The sequence below is a fragment of the Cervus elaphus genome, chromosome 27 (genome assembly GCF_910594005.1).
Source record: "Cervus elaphus chromosome 27, mCerEla1.1, whole genome shotgun sequence".
In the NCBI taxonomy this organism is placed as follows: Eukaryota; Metazoa; Chordata; class Mammalia; order Artiodactyla; family Cervidae; genus Cervus; species Cervus elaphus.
In genome coordinates this window covers 33610167-33637158 of record NC_057841.1, presented here as the reverse complement: position 1 = coordinate 33637158, position 26992 = coordinate 33610167, and the positions used below count along the sequence as shown (strand labels likewise).

The 26992-nt window shown below is 43.4% G+C and overlaps 1 protein-coding gene and 1 long non-coding RNA gene across 2 annotated transcripts in view; one reads left to right on the top strand and one right to left on the bottom strand.

The window, feature by feature from the left end:
• Positions 1–5306, bottom strand: part of KCTD1 (potassium channel tetramerization domain containing 1) — a 197807-nt gene extending 192501 nt beyond the window's left edge. Inside the window, exon 1 of the mRNA XM_043888873.1 lies at positions 5177–5306. Coding sequence (XP_043744808.1) covers positions 5177–5185 — 9 coding nt within the window. The 5' untranslated portion in view covers positions 5186–5306. The remainder of the gene's footprint in view (positions 1–5176) is intronic.
• Positions 3389–23753, top strand: LOC122684677. Its single transcript, XR_006338121.1, has 2 exons — positions 3389–3605; positions 22793–23753. It is a non-coding gene; the product is annotated as an uncharacterized LOC122684677 (long non-coding RNA).
• Positions 23754–26992: the final 3239 nt, after the last annotated feature.

Genomic DNA, 26992 nt, shown 5'->3' with positions numbered 1-26992 from the left:
GCCAAGGATCAGTACGAAAAGTCAGAGACACAGGAAAGTCAAACATACTAGAATTGAACTGGGAGAAAGCAGAGCTGAGTAAACTCAAATCAGACCAAACAAATTTTACCATGCTAATAAGGTCTTTAAAAGTTTTTTTTCAATGAGTGATTCACAGGAATTGTGCCAGTTATTTCTACGTAAATGGGCTTTTAGAAAGCATGATCGAGCAGCTCATTTTCATAGTCATTTAATTCAAGTTCATAATATTTTTAAGCACAATTAATTTGTACTATAAGGCACAGACTTGATTTTTGTTTCAGAAGGTTAAACACAGGCCTATTCAAATGACGAATTCCAACTGGAGTTGGAGGAAAGAAACTTCGAAGTGCAGTTTATAAAGGAAAAGACATCTTGGATAAAAGACAAGGGCAGAGAGATCAGTGCCTGACACACGAGGTACTCCATGAGACTGGGGAACAAATTTCTGTGTGAATTCACTTACACAGGACGTGAATGAGGCTTGTCATTGCTCTTCATTCTGGCTACTACAAATGAAGTGAAAAGCACAAAATCTACAGTCTTCAGAATCCCAGTGTCCACTTAGTGTCTGAAACCTAGGCGTCCACTTGACATCCCTTTCTGTCCTTGATTACCCATCACCAATCCTTTACTACATTCTGTCAATTTCACCATGTGACTAGATCTTCCATCCTTCTGTGTCCCCTGCCACTGCCCTAACCCCAGCTGCATCTTCTGCTTGGATGACTTGAATAGCCTTCCCAGGGCTCTACTTCATCTACTCTGGGCTCCTCTATTCACTGCCCACAGTGACACCAGAATTATCCTTGCAAAACACGAACCTGATTATGTTACTGCTGCCCTCCTCCCAATCCTCTGGGCCAACCCCCTTCACTCTGCTCTTAGAGTTAAGACTAGAGGCCTGTCCCCGCGACCTGCTCTTTCATCATTGCCTCCTCCCTCTCTCAGCTCCAGCTCGTGCATCCTTGAGATCCTCTCCCTTGGCCATGCCCTTCCCTGCTTGGCAAATGCCATTCCCTCTTCCCTCTGCCTGGAATTTATTTCCTATTCTCACTCTGCTTCTCCTGCCTCTTCATTACTTGCTTAGATCTCAGTTTGTAACACTTCCTCCAAAACCCAGTCTTGGCCACTTTGCCCTTTTGGTTGGTTTCTTTTCCTTCAAAAGCACTATTCTCTGTCCATTGTCCAACTGTTTGATTAACATCTGTCTATCTGAATCAAAAATTCCAGGGGACTGCAGACTCTGCATAATTTTTCCCACCATCATGTCTCTGGCATCTAGCACAGGATCTTGTATACAGAAGCCACAAATAAATATTTGTTGAATGAATAAACTTAATGAATGAATCCTGGCTTGTTGTTCTTAAAGGATAATCTCTGTTTCATTCTCTGCAGTGAACGATCTCAAACAAAAATCAAGTAAATGCAATTAACATTTAGTACATTTCTAAGAAAAACCAGAGCACTGTTACAGTGCCTAGGAAAATTGAAGTATTTCACACTTCTGTATTAATTTTTTAAAACATTTTTCTCACTTCTGCACGAGCTATTAAAATAAGCATATATGCTTTCATCCAAAAATTTCCTTTTCTCCCCCAAGATGGTTTATCCTAAAGATAAAGAAAATAAAAGTTTCACTTGTTTGGGAAATTATAAATTGCACTCCCAAAGAAAGTTCAGAAATGCAGTTTCAGATCCAACTAAATAAAAGCTCTGGTGAACTGACAATTCACAAACATCCTTTGAATGACTCAAAAGCAATGTAAATGGGAAAATATCTTAGCAGAAAACATCACATTTCAGGATTAGAAAATAATCATTCTGACTTTAGAAATAGCAAGACAAAAAAGCATTTATGCAATCAACTTTAGTGCTGAACTTAGACATAAATCAAAGTTTAATTTTCAGAAAGTTCTCTGGTATTATACATCTTTCACTAATTACTTTTACATTTTAAAACCAAATTGCTCTGGATAAATAATTGTCTGCCAAAAGGTCCATAATGCTATTCAACAAATTGAATAATCTGTTTTCATCATCATGTAGCAGAAGACTTTTACAGTTTCTTTCTTAGTATTTAGGTAGCATAATTTGTACAGTAATTACTGAATATTCTCCAAAATAAATACCTCACATCACAGTAATATAAATGGCCAGTAAATCACTATTACTAAATGAGTCTGAACCAAGCTGTCATTTCCCACTCCAGGATGCACGCCCTGGCAAAGAATTACAAACACGAAAATCTTACAGCTAGAAGAGAGACCTCTAGTGTGTGTTGGAGAACTTTATATTGGGCTTCAGGCATAATTAATACAGCAAAATCACTGCAGTCATTTTGAATACTGTGGTGGGAGATTTTTTGCCAACTCTCATTCACACTCGATTCATTTCAAAATTTCTTCCCAGCCAATGTATGACATTTTTGTCTAATGAGTGGCTTTCTTTTCATAAACACATTGCCTAAACCTGTGAAGTTTTCTCTGGGATGCAAAGTTTTAAAATTCAATGATCACCTTTGCAACCTAATTAGTAAACACGAAACCTACTGTCATCAAAACAATTGCTAACAATTCTTTCCAATGAGCAGCAGCAGGACTCCTGAGCCAAATTGTTGTAGTCAGTGGGCAGTCTTCTGAACACCAGCCCCTCATGGTAAGCCAACTGCCACACAAATATAAACACGAGGAAGAAATCGGCACATTGCCCATTACCGGGAGACAAATGGACCCACTTCTATTTCAAATTCACCAAGTAGATTAGCGATTAGTTTCCACGGATTCCCATCTAAGCAGGTAAATTCCTTGATGCAAAAGCAAATTTAATGCATCATTCGATGGCATCAGTCTCAGCCTTTCAAACTTTTATTCCCCCCGTTTCCACATTAAAAACACATTTGTGAGACACACAGAAAATGTTTCTCTAAAACAGACACACACACACACAAAACAGGAGGTCTCTTAAGGAGTCTACTGCTGAGAAGGTAAAAGCATTTTGCTCATTTTTAATTTGCTAAAACAATCCAAGCATGCTTGGTACCCAGAGGGTATTCTCAAATAAACTTGTATCTCTAGCTGCCAGCTTTGTTGATTGAAAACAGAAGGCAAACGTTTCTTAAAGAATGAGTATGTTAAACTGTTACGTCTCTCCCAGCTCCACCACGGGGACGGACACACACACACACACACACACACACACACACACGGGGACACACAAACACATCCATCAAGGATTTGCTTCAAAGCAGCCAGTTCTACGATCAGAGAGGTATGCAGCATTTGTACCAAATGACTTCTGCCCACTGCAGTGCACCTCTTAGCGAGGAAGCCGGTGGCGCGGGGACAGCGGGCCGTTCCCGCATGCCTCTCTCCACGCACAAAGCCGACATTCAACTTTGCTAACTTAGTCGGCTCCCGCCCAGCCGGCCCCCGCAGCACCGTCACGGTGAAAACATGTTGATGCCAGGAACTCAGTTTCCAAGGCGGTGCAAGGGTTCGAAAGCACAAAGGCAGACACACGGCCGACCCGCGCGCTAGCTAGCAAGTTGCGGTACTCCGGGGCGGCGGCGCGGAGCCGGCGTCCAGGTAAGGGATTCCTGCACCGCGGCTCCCGTCTCCCCTTCCTGGATGTTCTGCGACTCCGACCTCACTTTTCAAGCGAATTCACCAGGATGCGCCCCCGACCCTGGCTCTTTTTTTCTCCAGGAGGCGCGGACTCTTATTTTCCAGCCCAGTCCCTCTGCGGGGCGGGAGAGGAAGCACACATCGTATTTCCATAAAGAGGGGCGGCGGGGAGTCGGCGGGGGGAGAAGTGGAAAGAGGTCAAAAAGGAGCCAAACTGCATCCCTCCCCCCGACCCCCACCTCGGGGCCCCCAGCGCCGGTTCAGGCGGCGGAGGCGGCCGGGAAACCCTGTCCCTTTAAGGGCGCCCGGGCCGCCAGCGGGGGAGGGAAGGATGCGGGGCTTCGGCCGCAGGCACCGCGGGTCGAGGCGGGCGCCGCAGAGCCCCAGCCACTACCTGCCGCGCTCCCGTCCTTCCCCCACCCGGCGCCCCCTCCCCGGTCCCCGCCTCCCGGGGAGACTTCTAATCCGGAGCACGTGCCGTGCCCTTTATCAGGGGAGGCGGTGGGGAGGAAGAGGAATGAGAGCTTTTTAAAAATAAATGAAACGTTTGCATCCCAAGCAAGGGGTGGGGGGTGGGGGGGCTGGAAGAGGGAGGGGGTGGTGGTGGGAGGGGGCTTTAAAGGCACCCGGGTGGGCGGAGGCGGCGGATCCGGATCAGCCCGGCCCGAGACGGACGGCGGACTGCGCTGGGCACCGGGCGCCGCTCACAAAGGGGAGCGGGGCGGTCCGGCCCGGGCACCGGGGAGGGGAAGGAGAAAAACCGCCCCGGGGCCCTCTCCGCTCGGCCGCCACAATGGCGTCTTTCGCGGGGCGTCCGGGGGGCGCCGCCGAGGCTGCTGCGAGCAGAGGGGGCGGCGGTGCTCCCCCCACCCTCCAGGCGGGAGCGGAGCCCCGGGCGCCGTCGCCCCCGCGCGCCCCGCGGCGCCGTTCTCTCGGCCGAGGGCGCTCCTGCCGGCGGCGGCGGTGGCGGCGAGTGGGGGCCCGCGGCTCTGGGAGGCTCTCGGCGGGGCCGGTTCGCGGAGCTCGGCGCCCGGGAAGAAAGGGACGCGCGCGGTTCGCCGAGGAGGGCGGGGGAGGGAGGGCGGGAGCAGCGCGGCGGCCGAGCGGCCGCCGGGGAAGCTGGCGCGCGAGCGGCCGGCGGGCGGGCGGGCAGGCGGCGGCGCTGGCACCGGCTCCGAGAGCCGCGGCCGCTCCGCTCCAAGAGCCGGAACCGGGCCCCCAGATCCGGAAGCCCGGCCCTGGCGCGCCGGCCCCCGGCCGCCCCGGCCCCCGCGGCCGCGCCCGCTCCGCCCCGCTCTGCTCCCTCTCGGGGAGGCACGCCGAGGAGCGGCGAGAGCAGCCCCGGAGGAGGGGGCGGCCGCTGCCCCGCAGCCGGTCCGAGCGGCTCCCGAGCCGCCGCGGCGGGCTCTGTGTGTGCGAGTGTGCCGCGCTCTCGCCCCATGCCTGGCACATGCGTAAAAGCGAGTTGCGCCCAAAGTCCCAGCCATACCCTCCTTAGCAAATAATAACAAACCCAAACCGTCAGATCTTACCTGAAACATTGAAGCACAAAGTCTCTCTCCAAGTCCCCTTTTCCTTTTCCTCTCCCCCCTTTTCCGATTTCTCTCCCAGCGATCTGCTCGGCTCGCCACACCAGAGAGAAATGCAATAGCTTGGCTAAGGTAGACAGAACAAAATACAGAGAAGAGTTGCTCCAGGGCTTTGAAACCCCTCAAGGCAAGGATCAGGATACAATTAGCTCATGCCTCTACCTCCAGTCTAAATCAATCTCCAAAATAAAACTTAAATCAAATTAACTGATCACAGGGCAGACAATTGATCTCCTTCAAAAAATAAAGCTCTACATAGACATATAGAAAAATATACATATAGGAAAATTTTTTTCCAGAATTTTTTTTTTGGTGGAAAAACAGTCTTATTCCAGCCTCCAACTTGCTTTTTACCCTCCTCTTGCACAGAAAAGCTGATTTTAATCGTTGTGATTAGTTTTGATGTAACGTTTCCGCGGGCGATTTCTGCAAATGGATGGAGTGTTTCTTTGCCAAAAGAGGGAAAAGCAGCAGATGATGATAATTATAAGGATTGTTGCTTGTTTCTTTTTATTTGTGTTTAGGGCTCTCTATTCACTTTCTCAAGTTGACCTGACACTGCTGTTACACTAAGGTCGCGCAACTTGTTGATGACGATCACCGCCCTGTCTGATCAAAGGATAGGTGATAATTTGGCAGTGGAGCAGCGCATTTTTGGTTCCTTTGGCGACAAAACGTCCCAAATGACGTGGATAAAAATAAGCACATGCAGTGTGCTTTGCCCCAATCAAGTCTGAATCAGCGCCTGGGGGTGATACACAAACTCATTTCAAATGTTCAACCATGCAGAATTGCAAAAAGATTGAAGGAGTTATACCGCATTTTTTTTTTTAAATAGCAAAATTAAAAGAAAACAAAACCTACATTAGGTGTAGCCAGGGACCTACCATTAAGGTTTATTTGATCAACGTTGTAAACATACCTCCCCTGCTCCCCTCTTCCCTCCCTTGCTTCCCTCCACCTGGTCTCTTTTATAGGGGGGTTTGTATAATTCCATTATTTGCTCACCAGAGCTAAAGAGACTCTAACATAAACACATTTCCCCAGATTGCTACTCCGATGCTGACCTCCCCCACTGCCCATCACTTCTCCTTCCTCTCTGAGTCTTTGTTCAAAGAGACTGTGCTCAAGCCCTTCCTTACCTTAATTCTTTTTAGTTAGCATGGGATATTTGGTTGTAACTCAAGGATCACCTCCCATTAGTGTTAGAGCCATGCAGGATACTTTTTGAAATGGTATTTTTTTTGTTTTTTTGAGCACTTCACAGTTCATTAATTCAAAGACTTTGCTGACATTTCTTATGAAAAAGACCAGGCTGTAAGGCCAAGGATACTAAAAAAAGAAGGGGGGGGGGCACTAAATAGAACCAGACATGTCTGCTGAATACCTGCAATTGGCAGCATTTCACGGGAAGTGTTTTTTCACAATCATTTTACCCAGAAGGTAAGCAACTCCCTCCTGAAATACCAGCAGAAAAGGGAAGGTCCAAGCTTTAAAAAAATATATAGTTGATTAGATCGGTTCTGCTGTGACATGAGATGAATGTCATCATGAGAATCAGGGATGTTGGTAGATTTTTTGGAAGACATAAGTTCCTATGACATAGAAATCTGGTTTGAGAATATCAGTACCCTATAAAAAGAAAAGAGTAGCTTCCAAAACAACTCAAAACAAAATTATGTTGTTCTGTGCATATTCTCTTTCAATCTCCCCCTCAACACACACACACACACACACACACACACACACAAGGTAGATATAGTCTCTGATCTGCTGTAAAAAAAATTTTAATGTCTACAAAACCCCAAATACAATTGAGTAAAAACTTCGCTCTTGTCCCCATGTGTGTGTGTGCTGAGTCACTTCAGTTGTATCTGACTTTGCAACCCCATGGACTGTAGCTTGCCAGTCTCTTCTGCCCATGGGGATTCTCCAGGCAAGAATACTGGAGTGGCTTGCCCTTTCCTTCTCCAGGGGATATTCCCTACTCAGAGATTGATCCCGCATCTCTTACGTCCGCTGCATTGGCAGATGGGTTCTTTACCAGTAGCGCCACCTGGGAAGCCCCATTCTTGCCCCCAAATGGCACTAAATGTTAATATAGGAGAACACGAGCAGAAAAGACACCATGGAAGAACCAGCCTCGATTCATTGAAATGATGTAATACATTAAAGGTGTGGCCTTAAACTGACTTCATCCAAGTCTGGAGAACTGTGTATCATCATCTTGGAATGTGAGAGCCAGGAAGACTTTGTGGGAGAGCATCTGGTATTTCTCATTATTTTCCAGATGAGGCAAAAGCCACTTGCCCAAGGTCATAAGCCAGCCACTGACAGGGCCAAGGCTAGGCCACAGAGGCAGGCCAAAGGAAAGGTGAATGGTGCCCCCTCACTCCCCAAAGGCACTCACCTAGAGAAACCGTACAGCATTCCAAATTCTGCTGACATGGCTTAAACCGTATTTTTGGAATTCCCTTTCTGGAATTGTCCTAAAAGCCTGTTGAGCTTAGTCGCTTCAGTCGTGTCCGACTCTCTGTGACGCTGTGGACTGTAGCCCATCAAGCTCCTCTGTTCATGGGATTTTCCAGATAAGAATACTGGAGTGGGTTGCCATTTCTTCCTCCAGGGGATCTTCCCCACCCAGGGATCAAACCCACGTGTCCTGTATCTCCTGCATTGCAGGCGGATTCTTCACTGGCTGAGCCATAGGGGAAACCCGAAAGCCTATTAGCACGTTCTTTTTAATATCTCTGAGGTCAACAAATCTTTGTCCTTTGATGTTTAACTTTTGGAAACAATCCCCCCCCTTCCCCGCACCCCACCAAAAAAAAGAAAAATTAGTACCAGGTCTGGGGAATAAGTGAATGACGGAAGACGGTTTATGCTATTTAGTCAAAAAAGAATGACCAAAAACAGTAAACAATGAGGCCAGTTTTCTTATTAGCACTTAAATGGATTAAAGACAATTCTCAAAATGTTTTCAGCAGTGGAATTACTGGGGCTTTGTTTTCCAGGATAGCTACTTGGAAAGGAATAATATTCATTTGTGCAAATTAAGTTCTGAAGCATTCATTTTTAAGATGTTTTCTTACTTTAAAATGACATCACTTACAAAAAGATGGACTTCTTGGACATTAGGTCAGTGACATTTTTAAGTGACCCAACCTATTCAGTTGATCCCTGAGTTTGTGGTAATCCAGTGGCAAATAGACTGCAGAATAAAGCCTTATTTTACTGTGGTGAGGACCTTAATGTTCTCATATTTTGAAGGAGACTCAAAGTTCAGATGTTGGGTATTGAGACTGAAAAGTTATTTTGTCCTGTGCAATTTAAAGAGATGAACTAATGTCACAACCTTCAAATCTAGGACAAAGTAAACTTATTTCAAATTTTAAAATAGATATTTAATGAAATGGCATGTGAAAAGCAGGGTCCATGTCTTGCTAAGTATAAGATATGAACTTACTGATTTTATTTCAGTCAATCTTGTAATCATAACTAAAGTACTTTTTATCTAATTAATACCTGCGCAAGTGAATTTCTGTATTTTGTGATTTCTGCAGTGCTTCCCCCCCACCCCCAATCATTAAGGAACTAGGAAAAAGTATATTAAAAATCCTTCCAACCTTCTTTTTCAATAAACAGTTGAAGTGAGACCAGCAGCCTAAAAACTATCAGCAACACGGAAAATGATGGCAATAAAGTTGTCAGCAAGAAAACAATCAAAAAGAATACACAGGCCTCTGTTTCCATCTTCTGGTGTCTCTCCAAATGAGTTCCACCAGTTTTTAAAGGCAGAAAAACAATGATAGAATTTTTTGAGTTGAAGCCAGCAGCTTTGTGGGGAAAAGTTTAGCACTGGCACCTTTGAGGAAGAGAAAAAGATCTTCTTTAAGGGGAGCAGCAGCCCCTTCTAATATGAATGTGGAGACAGCTCATTTGGCCATCTCTGAGTCACCGAACCCTCAAATCACAAGTTTGCACAGAAACCGTGGCTTTGTCCAGGGGAAGCCCTGCGGGATAGTCTTGGTGGCGATTTGACAAGACGTGGACATTAGTTGCTGAGATGAAATGTGAAATTGAAGAGCCCTCCACTGAAGCAGCCAGACACCCAGACCAAAGCTAAAAATTCCATTGCACTTTCCATTAAGAAGAAGGAAGGAGCCTCAGTGCTTGGGTTCAGCCTGAACAGGCCTGGGTATCATCACCCTTTTCTTTCTTTATGTAATGAAATGATGATATTTCCATCATTGCTCCAAAGAGGTCTACCTAAAACTACTCTGACAGGCCCTTTAACCCAGGAAGCAAATTAGGTTGTTTTATTTTTATCTTCCAGTCAGTTTGGGGGAGGAAACCACCTGTTTTTTATCAGCCAACCTGAAACTCCCCATAACTCTGCGGAATGTGTACATTTTCCTAGAGTTGAATAGAAGCATTAATGAGCTCAAACAGAATGGGTTTGTGATTCCTGGAGCTTTGGCTCCACCACCACCTGTTTATAATTAGCCTCTGGAAAATAGACTAGTTTTCTGCAACGCTGTCCATGTTAAGAGTTTGTACATCTCACTTTCCAAAAAGGTAGACCTTGTAACAGTGGCAGACCTGCTAATGGGCATCAGTTTCATCTCAGCCATGATTTTGAATAGAAACAGGTATCAAATCCTTGTACTGAGGCCCTTAAATTAGGCTGATCTTTTATCAAAGCTTCTTGCTTATACTCACACATTATGAAGCAATACAGAAGATGAATGCAGAAAGAAAACTTGTGTGTCACAGAATACCCTTCAGTTCAGTTCAGTTCAGTTCAGTCGCTCAGTCATGTCCGACTCTTTGCAACCCCATGAATCGCAGTATGGCAGGCCTCCCTGTCCATCACCAACTCCCGGAGTTAACTCAAACTCATGTCCATCGAGTCGGTGATGCCATCCAGCCATCTCATCCTCTGTTGTCCCCTGCTCCTCCTGCCCCCAATCCCTCCCAGCATCAGGGTCTTTTCCAATGAGTCAGCTCTTCACATCAGGTGGCCAAAGTACTGGAGTTTCAGCTTCAGCATCAGTCCTTCCAATGAACACCCAGGACTGATCTCCTTTAGGATGGACTAGTTGGATCTCCTTGCAGTCCAAGGGACTCTCAAGAGTCTTCTCCAACACCACAGTTCAAAAGCATGAATTCTTCGGCACTCAACTTTCTTTATGGTCCAACTCTCACATCTATATATGACTACTGGAAAAACCATAGCCTTGACTAGATGGACTTTTGTTGGCAAAGTAATGTCTCTGCTTTTTAATATGCTGTCTAGGTTGGTCATAACTTTCCTTCCAAGCAGTAAGCATCTTTTAATTTCATGGCTGCAGTCACCATCTACTGTGATTTTGGAGCCCCCAAAAATAAAGTCTCTCACTGTTTCCTTTGTTTCCCCATCTATTTCCCATGAAGTGATGGGACCAGATGCCATGATCTTAACTTTCTGAATGCTGAGCTTTAAGCCAACTTTTTCACTCTCCTCTTCCACTTTCATCAAGAGGCTCTTTAGTTCTTCTTCACTTTCTGCCATAAGGGTGGTGTCATCTGCATATCTGAGGTTATTGATATTTCTCCTGGCAATCTTGATTCCAGCTTGTGCTTCTTCCAGCCTAGCGTTTCTCATGATGTACTCTGCATATGAGTTAAATAAGCAGGGAGACAATATATAGCCTTGATGTACTCCTTTTCCTATTTGGAACCAGTCTGTTTTTCCATGTCCAGTTCTAACTGTTGCTTCCTGACCTGCATATAAGTTTCTCAAGAGGCAGGTCAGGTGGTCTGGCATGCCCATCTCTTTCAGAGTTTTCCACAGTTTATTGTGATCCACACAGTCAAAGGCTTTGGCATAGTCAATAAAGCAGAAATAGATGTTTTTCTGGAACTCTCTTGCTTTTTCGATGATCCATTAGATGTTGGCAATTTGATCTCTGGTTCCTCTGCCTTTTCTAAAACCAGCTTGAACATCTGGAAGTTCTCGGTTCATGTATTGCTGAAGCCTGGCTTGGAGAATTTTGAGTATTACTTTACTAGCATGTGAGATGAGTGCAATTGTGTGGTAGTTTGAGCATTCTTTGGCATTGCCTTTCTTAGGGATTGAAATGAAAACTGACCTTTTCCAGTCCTGTGGCCACTGCTGAGTTTTCCAAATTTGCTGGCATATTGTGTATAGCACTTTCACAGCATCATCTTCATGATTTGAAATAGCTCAACTGGAATTCCATCACCTCCACTAGCTTTGTTCATAGTAATGCTTTCTAAGGCCCACTTGACTTCACATTCCAGGATGTCTGGCTCTAGGTGAGTGAGCAACACCATCGTGATTATCTGGGTCATGAATATCTTTTTTGTATAGTTCTGTGAATTCTTGCCACCTCTTCTTAATATCTTCTGCTTCTGTTAGGTCCATACCTTTATGGAACTCATCTTTGCATGATGTTCCCTTGGTATCTCTAATTTTCTTGAAGAGCTCTCTAGTCTTTCCCATTCTTTTGTTTTCCTCTATTTCTTTGTGTTGATCGCTGAGAAAGGCTTTCTTATCTCTCCTTGCTATTCTTTGGAGCTCTGCATTCAAATGGGAATATCTTTCCCTTTCTCCTTTGCTTTTTGCTACCCTTACCACCCTTTAAATAGTCTTCTTGATAGAGAAACACCTTCGTTGGCAAGGAAGTTGATGTGTAAAAAAAGGCTTGGGTAGCACCTATATTTCTTCCTGGAATTTAAAATCCTTTGCTGGACCATCACATTCTATATTTCAAATAAATAAATGCTACTAAGTGATACCAACCTAATTTATTGAGTTACACTCGCAGCTCTGCAACTTAACCTGACCCTTAGTTTCTTTAGGCATAAAATTCAAGCGAACATTCCCAACTTGAAGCCTTATGTTGAGGTTGAATGGGCTAATACATAGGAAGCATTTATAGCTGTGCCTGGAGAACAGTGAGTTCTCAAGTGATAGCAATTATGATCACTATGGTTTATAGTAGTGTTTGTTGAATATGTAGTATTATTGTTGAATAAATAACATATTCCATGAGTAGCTCAGGAAGAACAATATTTTTGCAATGAGAGGTATCTCATTTATTGGAATTTCAGTGGCTGATCTTCTTTAAAGATTATTAAATTTCATTTTGTTATTTCATCTAGAAACCACACAGATACCTCCCTCTTTCATGTAAAATAATGGGGGAAATGAGATTGTCTCCAGGGGAAATTAGCAAGGAAACATCCTATATGAATGGTGTTCCTCACAAGGGAAGACTCTTGTTCCTTGGAGGATCCTTGATTTTGACAAGACTGTCTCATGCATAGAAAACAATTAATTAAGCATTTTGTATAATTGCTTGTATTCATATAAAAAACGGGACTCAACTAGAATTCTGCCATGAACCTCTTTCTTCCTAATTATTTGCTTTTTCGCCTTTCAGGAGTTATAGGATCAGCACAAACAAGTGCTTTAACAACAAAAGTTTAAGAAAAGAAAATAGCATTTGAAAAATCAGAAGAGATGAACTTCAAGGCCTGATTCACATCTTTAAGAAATAGTCCAGTCAGGAAATCCCATCATATTACCCAATTTTCTACACTTTCCAGTTTATGTATATTCTTCTTTCCCAAGCTTTAAACAGTATCATTTTCAGACTGTTCCATAGTCTGTACAAAGCTATGCAGTGGTTCTTTTAAGGAAACATTTTAAAGAAGATAAACCTTTCATTAGCTATTTTGTTCCATTTCATATTTTAGCATCCCATGGTAAACTAGCTGGCATTGAAAGGTACCTCTATTTGCAGCATGATACGTCTCATGCAGAGCTCATCCGGTAGAGGACTACTTAGCTCTGCTTCACTGTTCTTCTGTCTGAACCAAGACTGTTCATGAGAAACCCCATAATACAACTGAGGCCCCTCGGGGGCACCATATACATTTATGTAAAGTTATCTTCTCATGCATCCTCTGGGTGTCAGAACCTCTCAGCTTTGCTAACCATAAAAAATCTGCCTTAAGCACATTACTAACTTTAAAACTATAATGATATGGATGTCATATTTCAATTTGTAAAAAACCTTTCCCTGGGACTTCCCTGGTGGTCCAGTGGCTAAAACTCCATGTTCCCAATGCAGGGGGACAGGGTTCGATCCCTGGTGAGGTAACTAGATCCTGCATGCTGCAGCCAAGACCTGGCACAGCCAAATAAATATTTTCTTTAAAAAAGCCCAGACAAATGCTCAGGCTATGTCCTATTTCAGGACAATGAGAACCTAGTTAAGAAGGTCTACTCAAATGATTGGTTCTAGGAAATAAAATAAAACACTTTCCCTGTTCCACTCCTGAAAAGGACCCTACAAAACTTATCCAATGGCCATCATCCTATGATTGAAAGTATAACATTTATTTAACAGAAAAAAAAAAAGTCGTGAATAGGCTTTAGTTAGAAATAAACCCAAGTACAGCAACAAAAAGTATCTGGTGAAAAAAATAATAATTAAACAAGAACCAAATGTATTACTGTTTAGGATGTACAGGAGCCACTATAAATAACTTGCTGTGGGAAGCAAGAATTTTGTACTTTCTTTAAAGTTATCGAGAGAGAAAGCAGCTCTGGAGCCTTACTGAGCATAAGCCTGAACAGTTAAATTGGGTGCTGGGAGGTGGGGGAACAAGTTGACAGGACTATTCAGCATGGGGGTTTAAATGATTTCAATATTATTCTTAATAATAACATTAATGATAGTAGTGATAAGAAACAATTATGAATGATGGAAGGGAACTTCAATTGTGTAAAGACCATCTGGCTATGAGAGTCAGACATGAAATTCTAAAATCCTCAATCTGTCCCTCTAAGGTTGCTTTGTAGATAATGGATATCTTAATTTTTTAAAAAGAAAAAAAAAAAAAAACCCTCGTATCCATTGTACCAAATGTACAGCAGCTCCTGCTGAGAAAACAAAGCCTCTGTGTCTCTTTCTTTCTTAATCATCGTTGTCCCCAAAAAACAAAGGCTCTGTGAAAGACCTTAGAAGATAATGATAGTAACTCATCAGTCTTTTATGTTATTTGTCTGCCTCTGAAGATTTTTGACTGGTAATTGTTCTGATCATCCTGTGACTTTTCATTTCCCCAAAGTGGGGGGTGAGAATTACCCCAGGTTTTCCTCCTACAGTAAAAAGCTTTCAGAAAGAAGTTTGGGGGCGGGGGTAGAGTGAGAAGGATGAGATTTTTGGTCTGCCACCAAAAAATACATAATTTAAAACATCGCTATGTGGGAATGAGAAATAACAGGAAAGAGGAGGCATCTAACTCAGAACCTGGAACATGGTTGGAATTCTTAGTAATGGTCTGGTAATATTAGTAGATCTTTTTCCTTTTATTTATTACACCTAGGGTTTAGCTGTTTAAAATTTTTTTTGATGCTCTGTCATGTCAAAATATTGTGGGAATCAAAGGACAAAATATTGTCTGATTTCACCTACATGGGGTACCTAGATAGAGTATCAAATTCATAGAGACAGGATCACATCAGTAGTTACTAGGAACTGGGGAAGAGGAGAGAATGTGGTTATTGTTTAACAGGTACAGAGCTTCAATTTGGGAAGATGAAAAATATCTGAAGATGGACAGTGGTGAGAGTTAAACAACAACATGAATATGCTTAATGCTACTGAACTGTACACTTAAAAAAGACTAAAATGAGAACTTACTATGTTTTACCATCACCTCAACAAAAAAGAAAAAACTGCAAATGTCTCTTTACCAACTCACATGTGAGCTCAGACCACTTCTGTACTCAGCTCAAGTTCATTGCAGAGTCCTTCACTGTGTTATAAAAAGTTGTATAATCTGAGTCAGGTCAAATCCCTGGAAATAGCTGAGCTTCCTCAGGTTTCTTCCCTTTGACAAATTCTAGTTAGAGATTTGGGGGGAGTTAGAAAGGGTTCAGTCTTTGGTCTGCAACAAATACATAATTTAAAACTTATCTTTATGTGGTAAAGAGAAATATCAAAGAGAAGGCATCTATGTCTAGACCCTTGGAATTACATAGACAAAACAGTCTTCTGTTCAACAATATTTTATTTATTTATTTGGCTGTGCCAGATCTTAGTTGCAGTATATGGGATCTAGTCCCCCCACCAGGGATTGAACCAAGGTGCCCTGCATTGGGAGCATGGAGTCTTAGCCTCTGGGCCACCACGGAAATCCCTTGACAATATTTTAGATGTGTCCCATATGTTTGTCATTCTGTAGACAGGACCTTGTACCTTGCCCCTTGAAAATGCAAAATCTAAAGCAGTTTGTAGATTAATGAAATAATTAACGAAATGGAATCCTTTGCCTCGTGTTATGGATGTAACACTAGTTGAGGGAACTGGAACTGGATGATGCCTTGTTTTGTTTTGGGAAGTTATGAAACTAAAAGTCCATGTTTTTACTTTTTCATTTCTCTTGGGGTTTGGGCTGGTTTGGATCGACCACATAGGCTGCAGTCTTAGTCTTCTTGCTTCATTCTTTGTGGCCATCCACAGATGCTTGGATCCATCCACTTGGTTTAAACACCCACTTCCTTTAGCCTCATGGTTATTTGTTATAGTTTTATTGGTGCCCTTCTATTTCCCAGAAATGGATTTTTTTTTTGTTTGTTTCTGGAAACAGCAGCAAGAGAAATCGTTAGATGTTGAAGAGTAAGAACACAGCTTTCTCCTGCTTTCTTCTTTTCCTTCTTCATATAGGTATGTCACTCACTGGTTTTTTAAATCTACTCAACCTAAAAACTGATCTTCATCTGTGGTTCATCTTTTCCTCTTTCCTATGGTTTCTTGGTAAGGAATGTTGTTGCTGATGGCAGACAAGGCCTATCAAAATCACATTTAGAGAAGTGCCTTTTTGAGATATTGATAATATTCAACTCTTTCTCCCAGAGCTGTGTTGTGAGTTTCCCAGAAAAATGTCTTCCAGAAGCAAAAGGGAGACTCCTAACCAGAATAGAAGATTCTTCCTCATGTCTGAGCTAAAAGGAATGAAGCCTATGGTAGAGATGCTAGAAAAAAAAAATTTAATTGATAATGAATAAATTAAGGGGCAGACCCAACTCAAGGAGCCCACATCTCTGCAGATTTATGGGAGCAAGACTGGGGTTAGGTGGTGGAGAATGAATAAACCTACTTCTCCTTTCCCTTCTTTCATCTCTTACAAGTCACAGGTTCCCATTTTCATTCCCTGAAGAACTAGAAGGAGTAAATTAAGATGTTAATGTGAATCTCCAATACTTTAACCACATCATGCAAAAGAGCTAACTCATTGGAGAAGACCCTGATGCTGAGAAAGATTGAGGGCAAAGGAGAAGAGGGTGGAAGAGGATGAGATAGATAGACTCACTGACTCAATGGACATGAGTTTGAGCAAACTCAGGGAGATAGGGAAGGACAGGGAAGCCTGGCATGTTGCAGTCCATTGTCAAAAAGAGTTGGCCATAACTTAGTGACTGAACAACAACAATAAGAACAAATATGAATCTCCATTTTAAGACAACGTGTTGAATTTGAAAGCATCTTGACACAGATTTTAGTCTATATTTTAGTAATTTTTTTTTTTTTTTAGGAAAATTGCTTTACAATGTTGTGTTGGTTTCTGCTATACAAGAAAGTGAAACAGTCATCATTTTATATACATTCCCCTCCCTCTTGAGCCTCCCTCCCCTCCCCCATCCCATCCCCTCTAGGGCATCACAGAGCACCAGGCCAGGCTCCCTGTGTTATGTAGCAGCTTCCCTCTAGCTAGCTGTTTTACACATGATAGTGTATACACGTCAAGGCTACTTCTCAATTCGTCCCACCCTTTCCTTCCTGCACTGTGTCCACAAGTCCATTCTCTACATCTGCATCTCCATTCCTTCCCTGAAACTAGGCTCATCAGTACCATTTTCATAGATGACATATCTATGCATGAATAGATTTTGTTTTTCTCTTTCTGACTGTGAGTCTATATTTTAATATACCACAAATTTAGCCTTATCTAACTCTGCCACTATTCCACTTAAGCCTGTTGGCTTCGCTTTAAGACTTTCCTTTCTTTCTAACCTTCTTCATTCAAACTGAGACAATAAGTTCTGTTTGTACAGTTAACCAAACACTTTCACCTCCATTACTTCATTTGGTCCTGTCAACCAGGGATGCCTGGAAGCTAAATGGGCATAGATGGACTTGAAATGGTAGAACATAAGTTCTCCATTCTTGACCGTAACTCACCAGGCTTCTCTGTCCGTGGAATTCTCCAGGCAAGAATACTGGAGTGGGTTTCCATTCCCTTCTCTAGGGGATCTTTCCGACCTAGGGATGGAACATGGGTCTCCTGCATTGCAGGCGGATTCTTTACCATCTGAGCCAGCAGGGAAGCCCACTCTCCATTCTTTAGGTACCCCGTTTGTATTCTACCTTCTTCGTTTCAATTTGCATCACATCTTTCTTCTTCTTGGCACCTTCCCTAGTCCTCTGTTGGTGACAAAAAAAAGGAGGGGGGAGGGGAAGGTGTTTTCCAACCAAAGCAAGTTCTAGAGGAACGTCTTCACAGCCTAATTAGCTCTTAGGCTCTTAATTTTGGAGAAACAGGACTGTGTACGTTTCCTAATTAGGAAACCCAAATGGGAGCACTGACACTGCCTCCCCCAGGCAAGCCGTGTACACAGAACAGCTACCATCGGAGGGAGCTATGCCTTTTTCTCTTTGTAATTACTTTACCCAACTTCAGTTGCAGTTAAACTTGAACCTTTTCTCAGATGAAGGCCTTGAACCCTCTGCCCAGCTATTACGTTGTGTATCAAATCACAAAGCAGTCTTGCAGCGGTCCAAGTTTAACACTTGAATATTGTAAGATTCCTGCCGTTTTCTTTGCTTTGCTTGGACTGTGTCTCCATGTGCAGTTTCATTTGGATTATGGGTAGAGATTCTCACATTTCCTTTTGAAGGAGGATAAGGAAATTGTTCCTGCTCATGAAAACAGATACCCTTTTTTTTTTTTAATTGAACCTAAAATTTTGCAAACTGAATAGCTATAGGAGGCGTTGTCTGGACAGTAACATGAGTTTCAACACTGCCATTTGGACAATAGATAGCTGGTGGGAAGCTGCTGTATCACGCAGGGAGCTCAGCTCGGTGCTCTGTGATGATCTGGAGGGGTGGGATGGGGCAGGGGTGGAGGGATGGGAGAGAGACCCAAGAGGGAGGGGATATATGCATACATATAGCGGATTCACTTTGTTGGACAGCAGAAACTCACACAGCGTTTTAAAGCAATTACGTTGTTTTCAGTTGCCAAGTTGTGTCCGACTCTTTGTGACTCCATGGACTGTAGGCCACCAGGCTCCTCTGTCCATGGAATTTTCCAGGCAAGAATACTGGAGTGGGTTGCCATTTCCTTCTCCAGGGAGTCTTCCTAACCCAGGGATCGAATGTGTCTCATACATTGGCAGGTGGATTCTTTACCTCTGAACCACCAGGGAAGCCCAAAGCAATTATACCCTAGTTAAAAAAAAAAAAAAAGAGTATGACCCCAAGCCACCAATTCCTAATACTGATAACCAGCCAGTTAACCGCTGTCCCCACAGCCTTCATGTTAAGTAGAGGGGTGGGTTCCCCCTTCACATTCCAGAAAGATGCAGCCATAAGACAGAGACCGTCCTCTTCTTATGCTTTCTGTGTACAGGCTTCTTTTGTTGCTAGAAGGACCCTAACCCTCAGGAGGCTGTCAGTATGCAGGCAGATCTTTTCAATGGTTTCTCCCTGCTCTCCAGATTTTATCAAGGCCCTGCTTGCTCTGGCCCACCTCCCTCTGCATCCACAGGAGGCTTCTCTCTCCTGACTCTGGATTGCCCTGAGTACTTTGGGTCCCATTTAGCTCCTTCCACCCAGTTCTCTGCCCCTGGATCTTTGCACAATTTGTTGCTGTTCAGTCACTAAGTTGTGTCTGACTCTTTGTGACCCCGTGGACTGCAGCACACCAGGCTTCCCTGTCCTTCACTATCTCCTGGAGTTTACTCTAACTCATGTCCATTGAGTTGACGATGTCATCCAACTATCTCATCCTGTGTCACCCCCCTTCTCCTCCTGGCTTCAATCTTTCCCAGCATCAGGGTCTTTGTCAATGAGTCGGCTCTTCACATCAGGTGGCCAAAGTCTTGGAGCTTCAGCTTCAGCATCAGTCCTTCCAATGAATATTCAGGGTTGATTTCTTTTAGGATTGACTGGTTTGATCTCCTTGCTGTCCAGGGGACTTTCAAGAGTCTTCTCAAGCACCACAGTTTGAGAGCGTCAATTCTTCGGCACTCAGCCTTCTTTATGGTACAAGAGGCACCTCCTTTATGTAGGAGGCTCTTTCTCTTCTCTAGCCTAGGAACTCTTGCTCATCCATTAGCTCAAATATTTTCTCAGGGAAGCCTTCCCCTTAGAACAGCTCAGTCCTGAAGTTTGGTCCATTTAAACTTCAGTAGTTAGGGTGTTTTCAAACTGGGAAGCACTCATAGTTCATTGGCCTTTTCCTTTAGAATACTAACTAGTTTGCAATTTTGTGTTTGTTTATTATTTGATTACCATCTGCTTCTACAACATAAGAACTATATCTGCCTTTTCTTACTAGTGTCTTCAGGGCCTAATGTAAAGCGTGGCACACAATTTGTGCCCAATAGTACTTGTTAATGAGTGAGCGAATGAATATAAAGGAAAGAACACATTAGAAAAACAATTGAAAGGAAAAAAAAGAAACCAAGATTGTTAACAAGTAGGTAAGGGAAAATCCCATGGACAGAGTGGTCTGGCGGGCTATAGTCTGTGGGGTTGCAAAAAGTCAAACAGGAGTTAGTGAATAAATACACAAGGAGAGGAATTACTGCCCCCAGGATTTGGTGATTTTATCAGTTTGGCATTAACATTTTTTGACATAGGTTTCTGAAGTCCTAGAGAATTTTTCCTAAAAATCTAACACCCCTACCCAAAAGAATTGAGAGCAGGGACTCAAGTATACGAATTCCAAGGGTCATGGCAGCATTATTCACAATAGCCAAAAGAAAGGAGGATACAACCCAAATGTCTATTGATGGATGAATAGATACAGGAAATGTGGTCTCTATACACAACAGAATATTGTTCCATTTTAAAAAGGAATGAAACTGTGACACATGCTATAACAGAATCTAGAGTTGTCAAATTCGCAGAGAAAATAGGAAGTTAAATGGTGCTTTCCGGGGGCTGACGGGGGGTGGGAGAAGAAGAAGGAAGGAATGAGGAGTCAATGTTTAAGGGGTGTGGAGTTTCAGTTTGGAAGATGAAGGTGTTCCAGAGATGGATGGTGGTGATGGGCGCATAGCAGTTTGAACATACTTCACACCACTGAGCGGTATACTAAGAAATGGTTAAAACCATTCTATGGTGTGTATTTCTTTTCTGTTTTGTTAGTCGCTCAGTCGTGTCCGACTCTTTGCGATCCTATGGACTGTGGCCCCCCAGGCTCCCCTGTCCATGGGATTCTCCAGGCAAGAACACTGGAGTGGGTAGCCCTTCCCTTCTCCAGGCGATCTTCCCGACCCAGGGATCCAACCCAGGTCTCCTGCATTTCTGGCAGATTCTTTACCATTTGAGCCTATGTATATTTTACCACACTTAAAACAAAAAGCAACGAAATGTTGAAAACACAAACGTATACCCCTAAGATTCCCTCAAGTTCAGAGTCCATTTGCTTAAAGTGATGGTTCAATGTAGGTATATAATTCTGTTTAAAATGCACCTGTTTATTACCCTTCATTTTGTAATTTCTGTTTTTAAAATTTCCACATCTTCCTCTTTGCCCTCATGTTGAGTGGCGGGTGGGAGTAGTAGTCATGCAGTGTGGACATCCATGCCTTTTTCTACAGAGGTACCTTCTCCTCTGATGTCAGAGTTACACAAAACTAGAGTACCTCCACAACAAGACATTAGTCTTGAAGGTGGCACGGTGATAAAGAACCCACCTGCCAATGCAGGAGGAGATGCAAGAGACGCAGGTTTGATCCCTGGGTTTGGAAGATCCCCTGGAGTTGGAGATGGCAGCCCACTCCAGTATTCTTGCCTGTAGAATTCCATGGACACAGGTAGGAGCCTGGCGGGCTACAGTTCATGGAATCCCAAAGAGCTGGACATGACTAAACATGCCCACATGCAAACTTTCATTTCACACTGTTTGCCAATTAGAAACATCTCTAGGAGAAACCAATACAGCCCTTAGTTGTATCTTTTCTCTGAATTTGTAAGTTTGGCTCTCAGATCCAATCTGTTATTTACCTATAGAGATAATCTGAAATCCGAGAGATGGAGAGTTTAAAGCCGAATCTAGGCTTTTATCAGGATCACGCACAAAAGTATAGCTAGTATATTGATCTCTAACATTGTAATGAATGAAGAAAGATCCTCTCTGATGTGGATAAAACCCTCCTGTAGATTTCCAGAATCCCAGCCCTAAAAAGGCTTACCCAGAAAATTTGGCACGTGATGATGAAAATCTGTGTCCCAAACCATCATCTCTGGACATTTAGAAAATGAGTTATAATTATCAGACAATATTATATTTGTTTCAAATGTACAACATATTCAATATTTTTTCAGCATTTTTATGCATTATGAAATGATCATGGCAGTAAGACCAGTCACCATACAAAGCTGTTACAATATAATTGACTATATTTCCTATGGGAACATTATACCCTGCGACATATTTACTTGTCATCACACAGGAGCATCACTGGTCTAACTCACCACCTTAGAGGAAGAACATTTAGAGAGCTCAGCTAAGGATGTGTCCTTTTTTTTTTTTTTTTTTTTGCTTCATTGTATGGTTTGTGGGATCTTAGTTCTCCAACCAGGGATTGAACCCTTTTCACAGCTGTGGATGCACTGAGTCCTAACCACTGAACCACCAGGGAATGTCCTGTCTAAATACTGTGTCTTAAACTATTTGTAAGCAGTAAGAAAAGGACTTTGAAGTTGCCCTCAACATGAATTCAGTCTTCTGGGGAAACGATTTTCCACAACCACTTTTGAACTCCAACCTACAACCAAGTAGTTGGCAGACATGGGAGGTTACTGAGTCCATCGCGAATCTAGTGAAACCATGAATCCTCTCTCTTCCAAAGTGAACTTACAAAATAATCCACATTTCCTTTGGGGAGTTCTTGTCCCCTTGAAGCACTTCTGTTGACTCCAGGTAAATTACCCTGTCCTCCATTCTCTTCCCCCCTACTCCCGAGAGGCCCTTCCTCATTATTAAAGAATCACATAATTTTGTATTTAAAGAGGACCTTCAGGATCATGTAATTCAATCTTTTTTTTTTAATAGTCAAAGAAACTTAAGCCCAGGGAGATTAAGTGATTAATGTCTCACTGGATTAAAACCAACCTATCTAGAATTAGTTGTAGGCTCTTTTGATGGTCCTCATTCACATTTGTCTAGGAGATGTAACTCACAAGAACTTGATCAAGTGGACCCCATTTTAACATGTGGAATTCACTATTTTTCTTTCAGATAACACTTTGGAATCCATTGAGGCTGGGCATGATGTGAAGAGTTGAACATCAACATTTCAGCTAGTTGAAATCTAGTTGATTCATCTAGTCCCAGTGCATCGTTTCAAAACCATAAGCCCCAGGTCCATAAACCCAAACTGCACCTGCTTCTTGTCCTGGAATGTTTTTATGTAAATCTCCGGAGTTTGATGAGGATGTTTGGTTGTGCAGGGTGCAGGGATGGGAATCCAGACAAGATTACACTGAGCTGGACTGTGTGGGATGGGTTGTGGCAGCCACAGGATAGGTGCTGAAAGATGATGAGGGGACGAATTAGTGAAGCTCCGTGACCAAGCTACATGCCTCCTGGAACATCTGAGAGAGGAGTGTGGTATGGTGAAAAGACCATCAGTTTAATGGTCAAAGTTGGTTCTGTCATCTACTAGCTGTGTAACCTTGGGCTTCCCAGGAGGCTCAGTGAATCCGCTTGCCAAGCAAGAGATATGGGTTTGATCCCTGGGTCGAAAAGATCCCCTGGAGAAGGAAATGGCAACCCACGCCAATATTCTTGCCTGGGAAATCCCTTGGACAGAGGAGCCTGCCAAGTTACAGTCTGGGGTTGAAAAGAGTCGGACATGTATTAGCGACTAAACAATAGCAACCTTGGTCAAATGAACTTGTGTACATCAGTTTGCTTATGTATAAAATGAGAGTAATTAATACTTACCTTGTGGTTGTGTTAGATGGATAAAAGATGACATAAATAAAGTTCCTGGTATGTACGACACATGCAAAAAAATGTTCATATGCATGTACATATGATGTATGTGTGTGCATGGTATATTTGTATGTAGGGGGTGGGGTGAGTGTGTGTGTGTGTATGTGTGTGTGTGTTGGATTCCAAAGGAAAAGTCGAGGTTTTCTATTATAAAGTGTTGCTTTTTTTTTTTTTTAAAGATAACAGGTGATGCTCTCTATATCACACATTTCTGCAGTTTCTAGCAGTGTGTGAGGTATGAGTGTGAGCATTGTCATGATCTATTCCTTCTTGCTTCACTCAGACATCATGGAAACAAGCCAAAAGGGAAACGGTATGACTTCAATGCATCCCCCACCTCTCAGAAAAAAAGCGAGCAAGCAAAATATTCTCAAAAAATTCTGTCAACTCATAGAGTGTTTATTAAACATTTTATTTCCCCAGCACAAAATGGAGGGAAAGTAATTCCAGCTAACAGTGTTTACTGTTGGGAAACAGTTGGGAAAATAATATTTTATACAGCAGACAACCAGAAAACCATACAAGGTGGTATGCAAGCCATTACCAACTCACTCTGTGTTCAGAAGAATGGTCTTAGGGGCTGGAGTTGACTTGTAAAGGCATCTTGGGGGGCTATCGAGAGTTGTATTTGAAAGTGAGCTTTAGAGGCATGAGTCCTTGAACCACTACCATAGTTTTGTCTTATCACTAAATTCTAATCCTTGATCACCTCATTTGTGAAAAGAAGAAAATATTTGCTTCTCAGGTATTTTGAAGATTAAGCAGATAATATATATAGATCACTAAGCACAGACTCTGCCACATAGTGAGAAATATCAGCAAATTGGTCATATATATATATATATATATATATATATATATATATATCTCATTAAAGGTGAATCTCAAATAATCACAAGTGTTGTCAAGGGTGTGGGGAAATTGGAGCCTTCATACACTGCTCATGAGTGAAAGTCACTCAGTTGTGTATGACTCTTTGCAACCCCATTGACTACACAGTCCATGGAATTCCCCAGGCCAGAATACTGGAGTGGGTAGCCATTCCCTTCTCAACCCACAACCCAGGGATTGAACCCAGGTCTCCTGCGTTGCAGGTGGATTCTTTACCAGCTGACCCACCAGGGAAGCCAAGAATACTGGAGTGGGTAGCCTGTCCCCTCTCCAGCCGATGTTCCCGACTCAGGAATTGAACCGTGGTCTCCTGCATTGCAGGCCAATTCTTTACCAGCTGAGCTACCAGGGAAGCCCCATGGGGATGTAAAATAGTGCAGCCACTTTGGAAAACAGTCTGGCAGGTTTCCAAAATATTAAGCACCGAGTTGCCATAGGACCAAGCCATTCCACTCCAAGAGAAATGAAAACATACATACACACAAACACATACACAAATATTCAGAACAGTATTATTCTTAGCCTCAAATTAGAAACAACGAAATGTCCCTCAATGATGAATGGATGAACATAATGTCATGTATCCACACAGTGAAATATTATTCAGTAACAGAAAAAAATGAAGTACTAATACACACTAAAATATGGGTGAACCTTGAAATCCAGATGAAAGAAGCCAGGCACAAAAGATCCATTTATGTGATTTATGATTCCATTTGTGTGAAATGTCCAGAACAGGTGGATCATCCATAGAAGTCAAAGCAGATTTGTAGCTATCAGGGCACAGTGTGGATGGTGATGAAAAAAGAATAATTGCTAATGGATCTGAGTTTGCTTTTGGGGGTGATGAAAATACCCTGGAATTAGTGGTGGTGGTTGCCCAATATTGCAAATGTACCAAATGACTGTATGCTTTAAACTAGTGAAGCAGATGGTATGTGAACTAAATCTCAATAAAGCAGTTAAAAAAAAAAGTGAATTTTTTTAAAATATTTTAACTTTTTATTTTGTACTGAGATATAGCCAACTGGGGCTTCCCAGGTGATGCTAGAGGTAAAGAACCCGTCTCCCAATGCAGCAGTTCTAAGAGACACAGGTTTGATCCCTGGGTCGGGAAGATCCCTGGAGGGGGCATGGCAACCCACTCCAGTATTCTTGCTGGAGAATCCCCTGGACAGAGGAACCTGGAGGGCCATGGTCCGTAGGGTCACAAAGAGTCGGACACAACTGAAGCGACTTAGCACACGCACATACATATAGCTGATCAAGTGTTGTGATGGTTTCAGTTGAACAGCCAAGAGACTCAGCCACACCTAGACATGTATCCATTCTCCCCCAGACTCCTCTCCCATCTAGGCTGCCACATAACATTGAGCAGAGTTAAAAGACATGAGGTATTTGGACAAGTGGAGAGAAGCAAGCCAGCAGAGCAGAGCAGACAGGGACCTTGGCATCCCGGCAGCTGAACCGGGGATTTGAGCGAATTGTGGGAGGGGCTGGGGCGTCAAGGTAGGTCGGTGAAGATCACGTGTAATAAATAGTTCAGCGTTAGCCTACGATGCAATCTGAGGCCACCATGGGGTGATAGGAAGGGTAGAAAACATGGAATTTTTCAGATGTATCAGTATGTAGCAGGGACTGGAATGAGCAGGGGGGAAAAATCAGAGAACTCCAGAGTAGCTTCTGACAAAAGAGGAGACGTGTGTGCGTGTGTGTGCGCGCTGTGTGTGGGTCCTGGGTGCGTGTGTTAGTCTGTGAGGGACCCGAGGGCGTCAGGGCCAGGCCTCCTCGTGGCTGCAGTGCGGGGTCCGGCCTCCGGGGGGCGCTGTGACCGCGAGCGGATCCGCCTGGTGGGGGTCGCACCACCACGGGGCGAGAACCCCCATCCTTTGCTCACAGCCCATCTCGGTTTCTGTGGAAATTGTCCTTGAGGTAGGAAGAGGCTCATTTTCCGTACAGAACAAACACAAATACGATATTTCATATCTTCTCTGCCATTTCCGCCCTTGTCTGTAATTGGAAACTCTAGCCCCCAGTCTTACCTGTAGGATTCTGTCTTCAAACGTGCGATCCTCTTTCTCCCCTTGCCAGACCCTCCCCGTCTGTCTTCTGTATTTCTCCTTCAATTTTTCACGATCTCTGATTTTATTCGTCAGTTCTTTTGATTAGGGATGGTAACGGAGGAGGGCAGGAGGAGTTGGGGGCGGGGGTGTGTGTGGGGTGGGATTCTTCTGTTTCATTAGTTTCTTATGAAGCGCGCGTTTTGGCCAGGCTGCGTTCATAAATCCACACACTTTTCCGTCTGGCAGGCTCCCCTCTCCGTCTTTCTTGCATACTCGGGTTTTGTGCTCAGAGGCGCGGAGACCTTGAGCCTCGCTACTCGCTACTCGGCGTCTTAATTCACCTCCAGCCGATTCTGAATGTTGAGCTTCTCTTTGCCCTTCAGCTTGCTATTCACCATTTTCTTCTTATTCCTGGATTTTGCCCTTTTCCCTCAAGTTCACCGTTCGAGACTTTCTCTTGGGAGTCACCCTCAATGATAGTATCAAG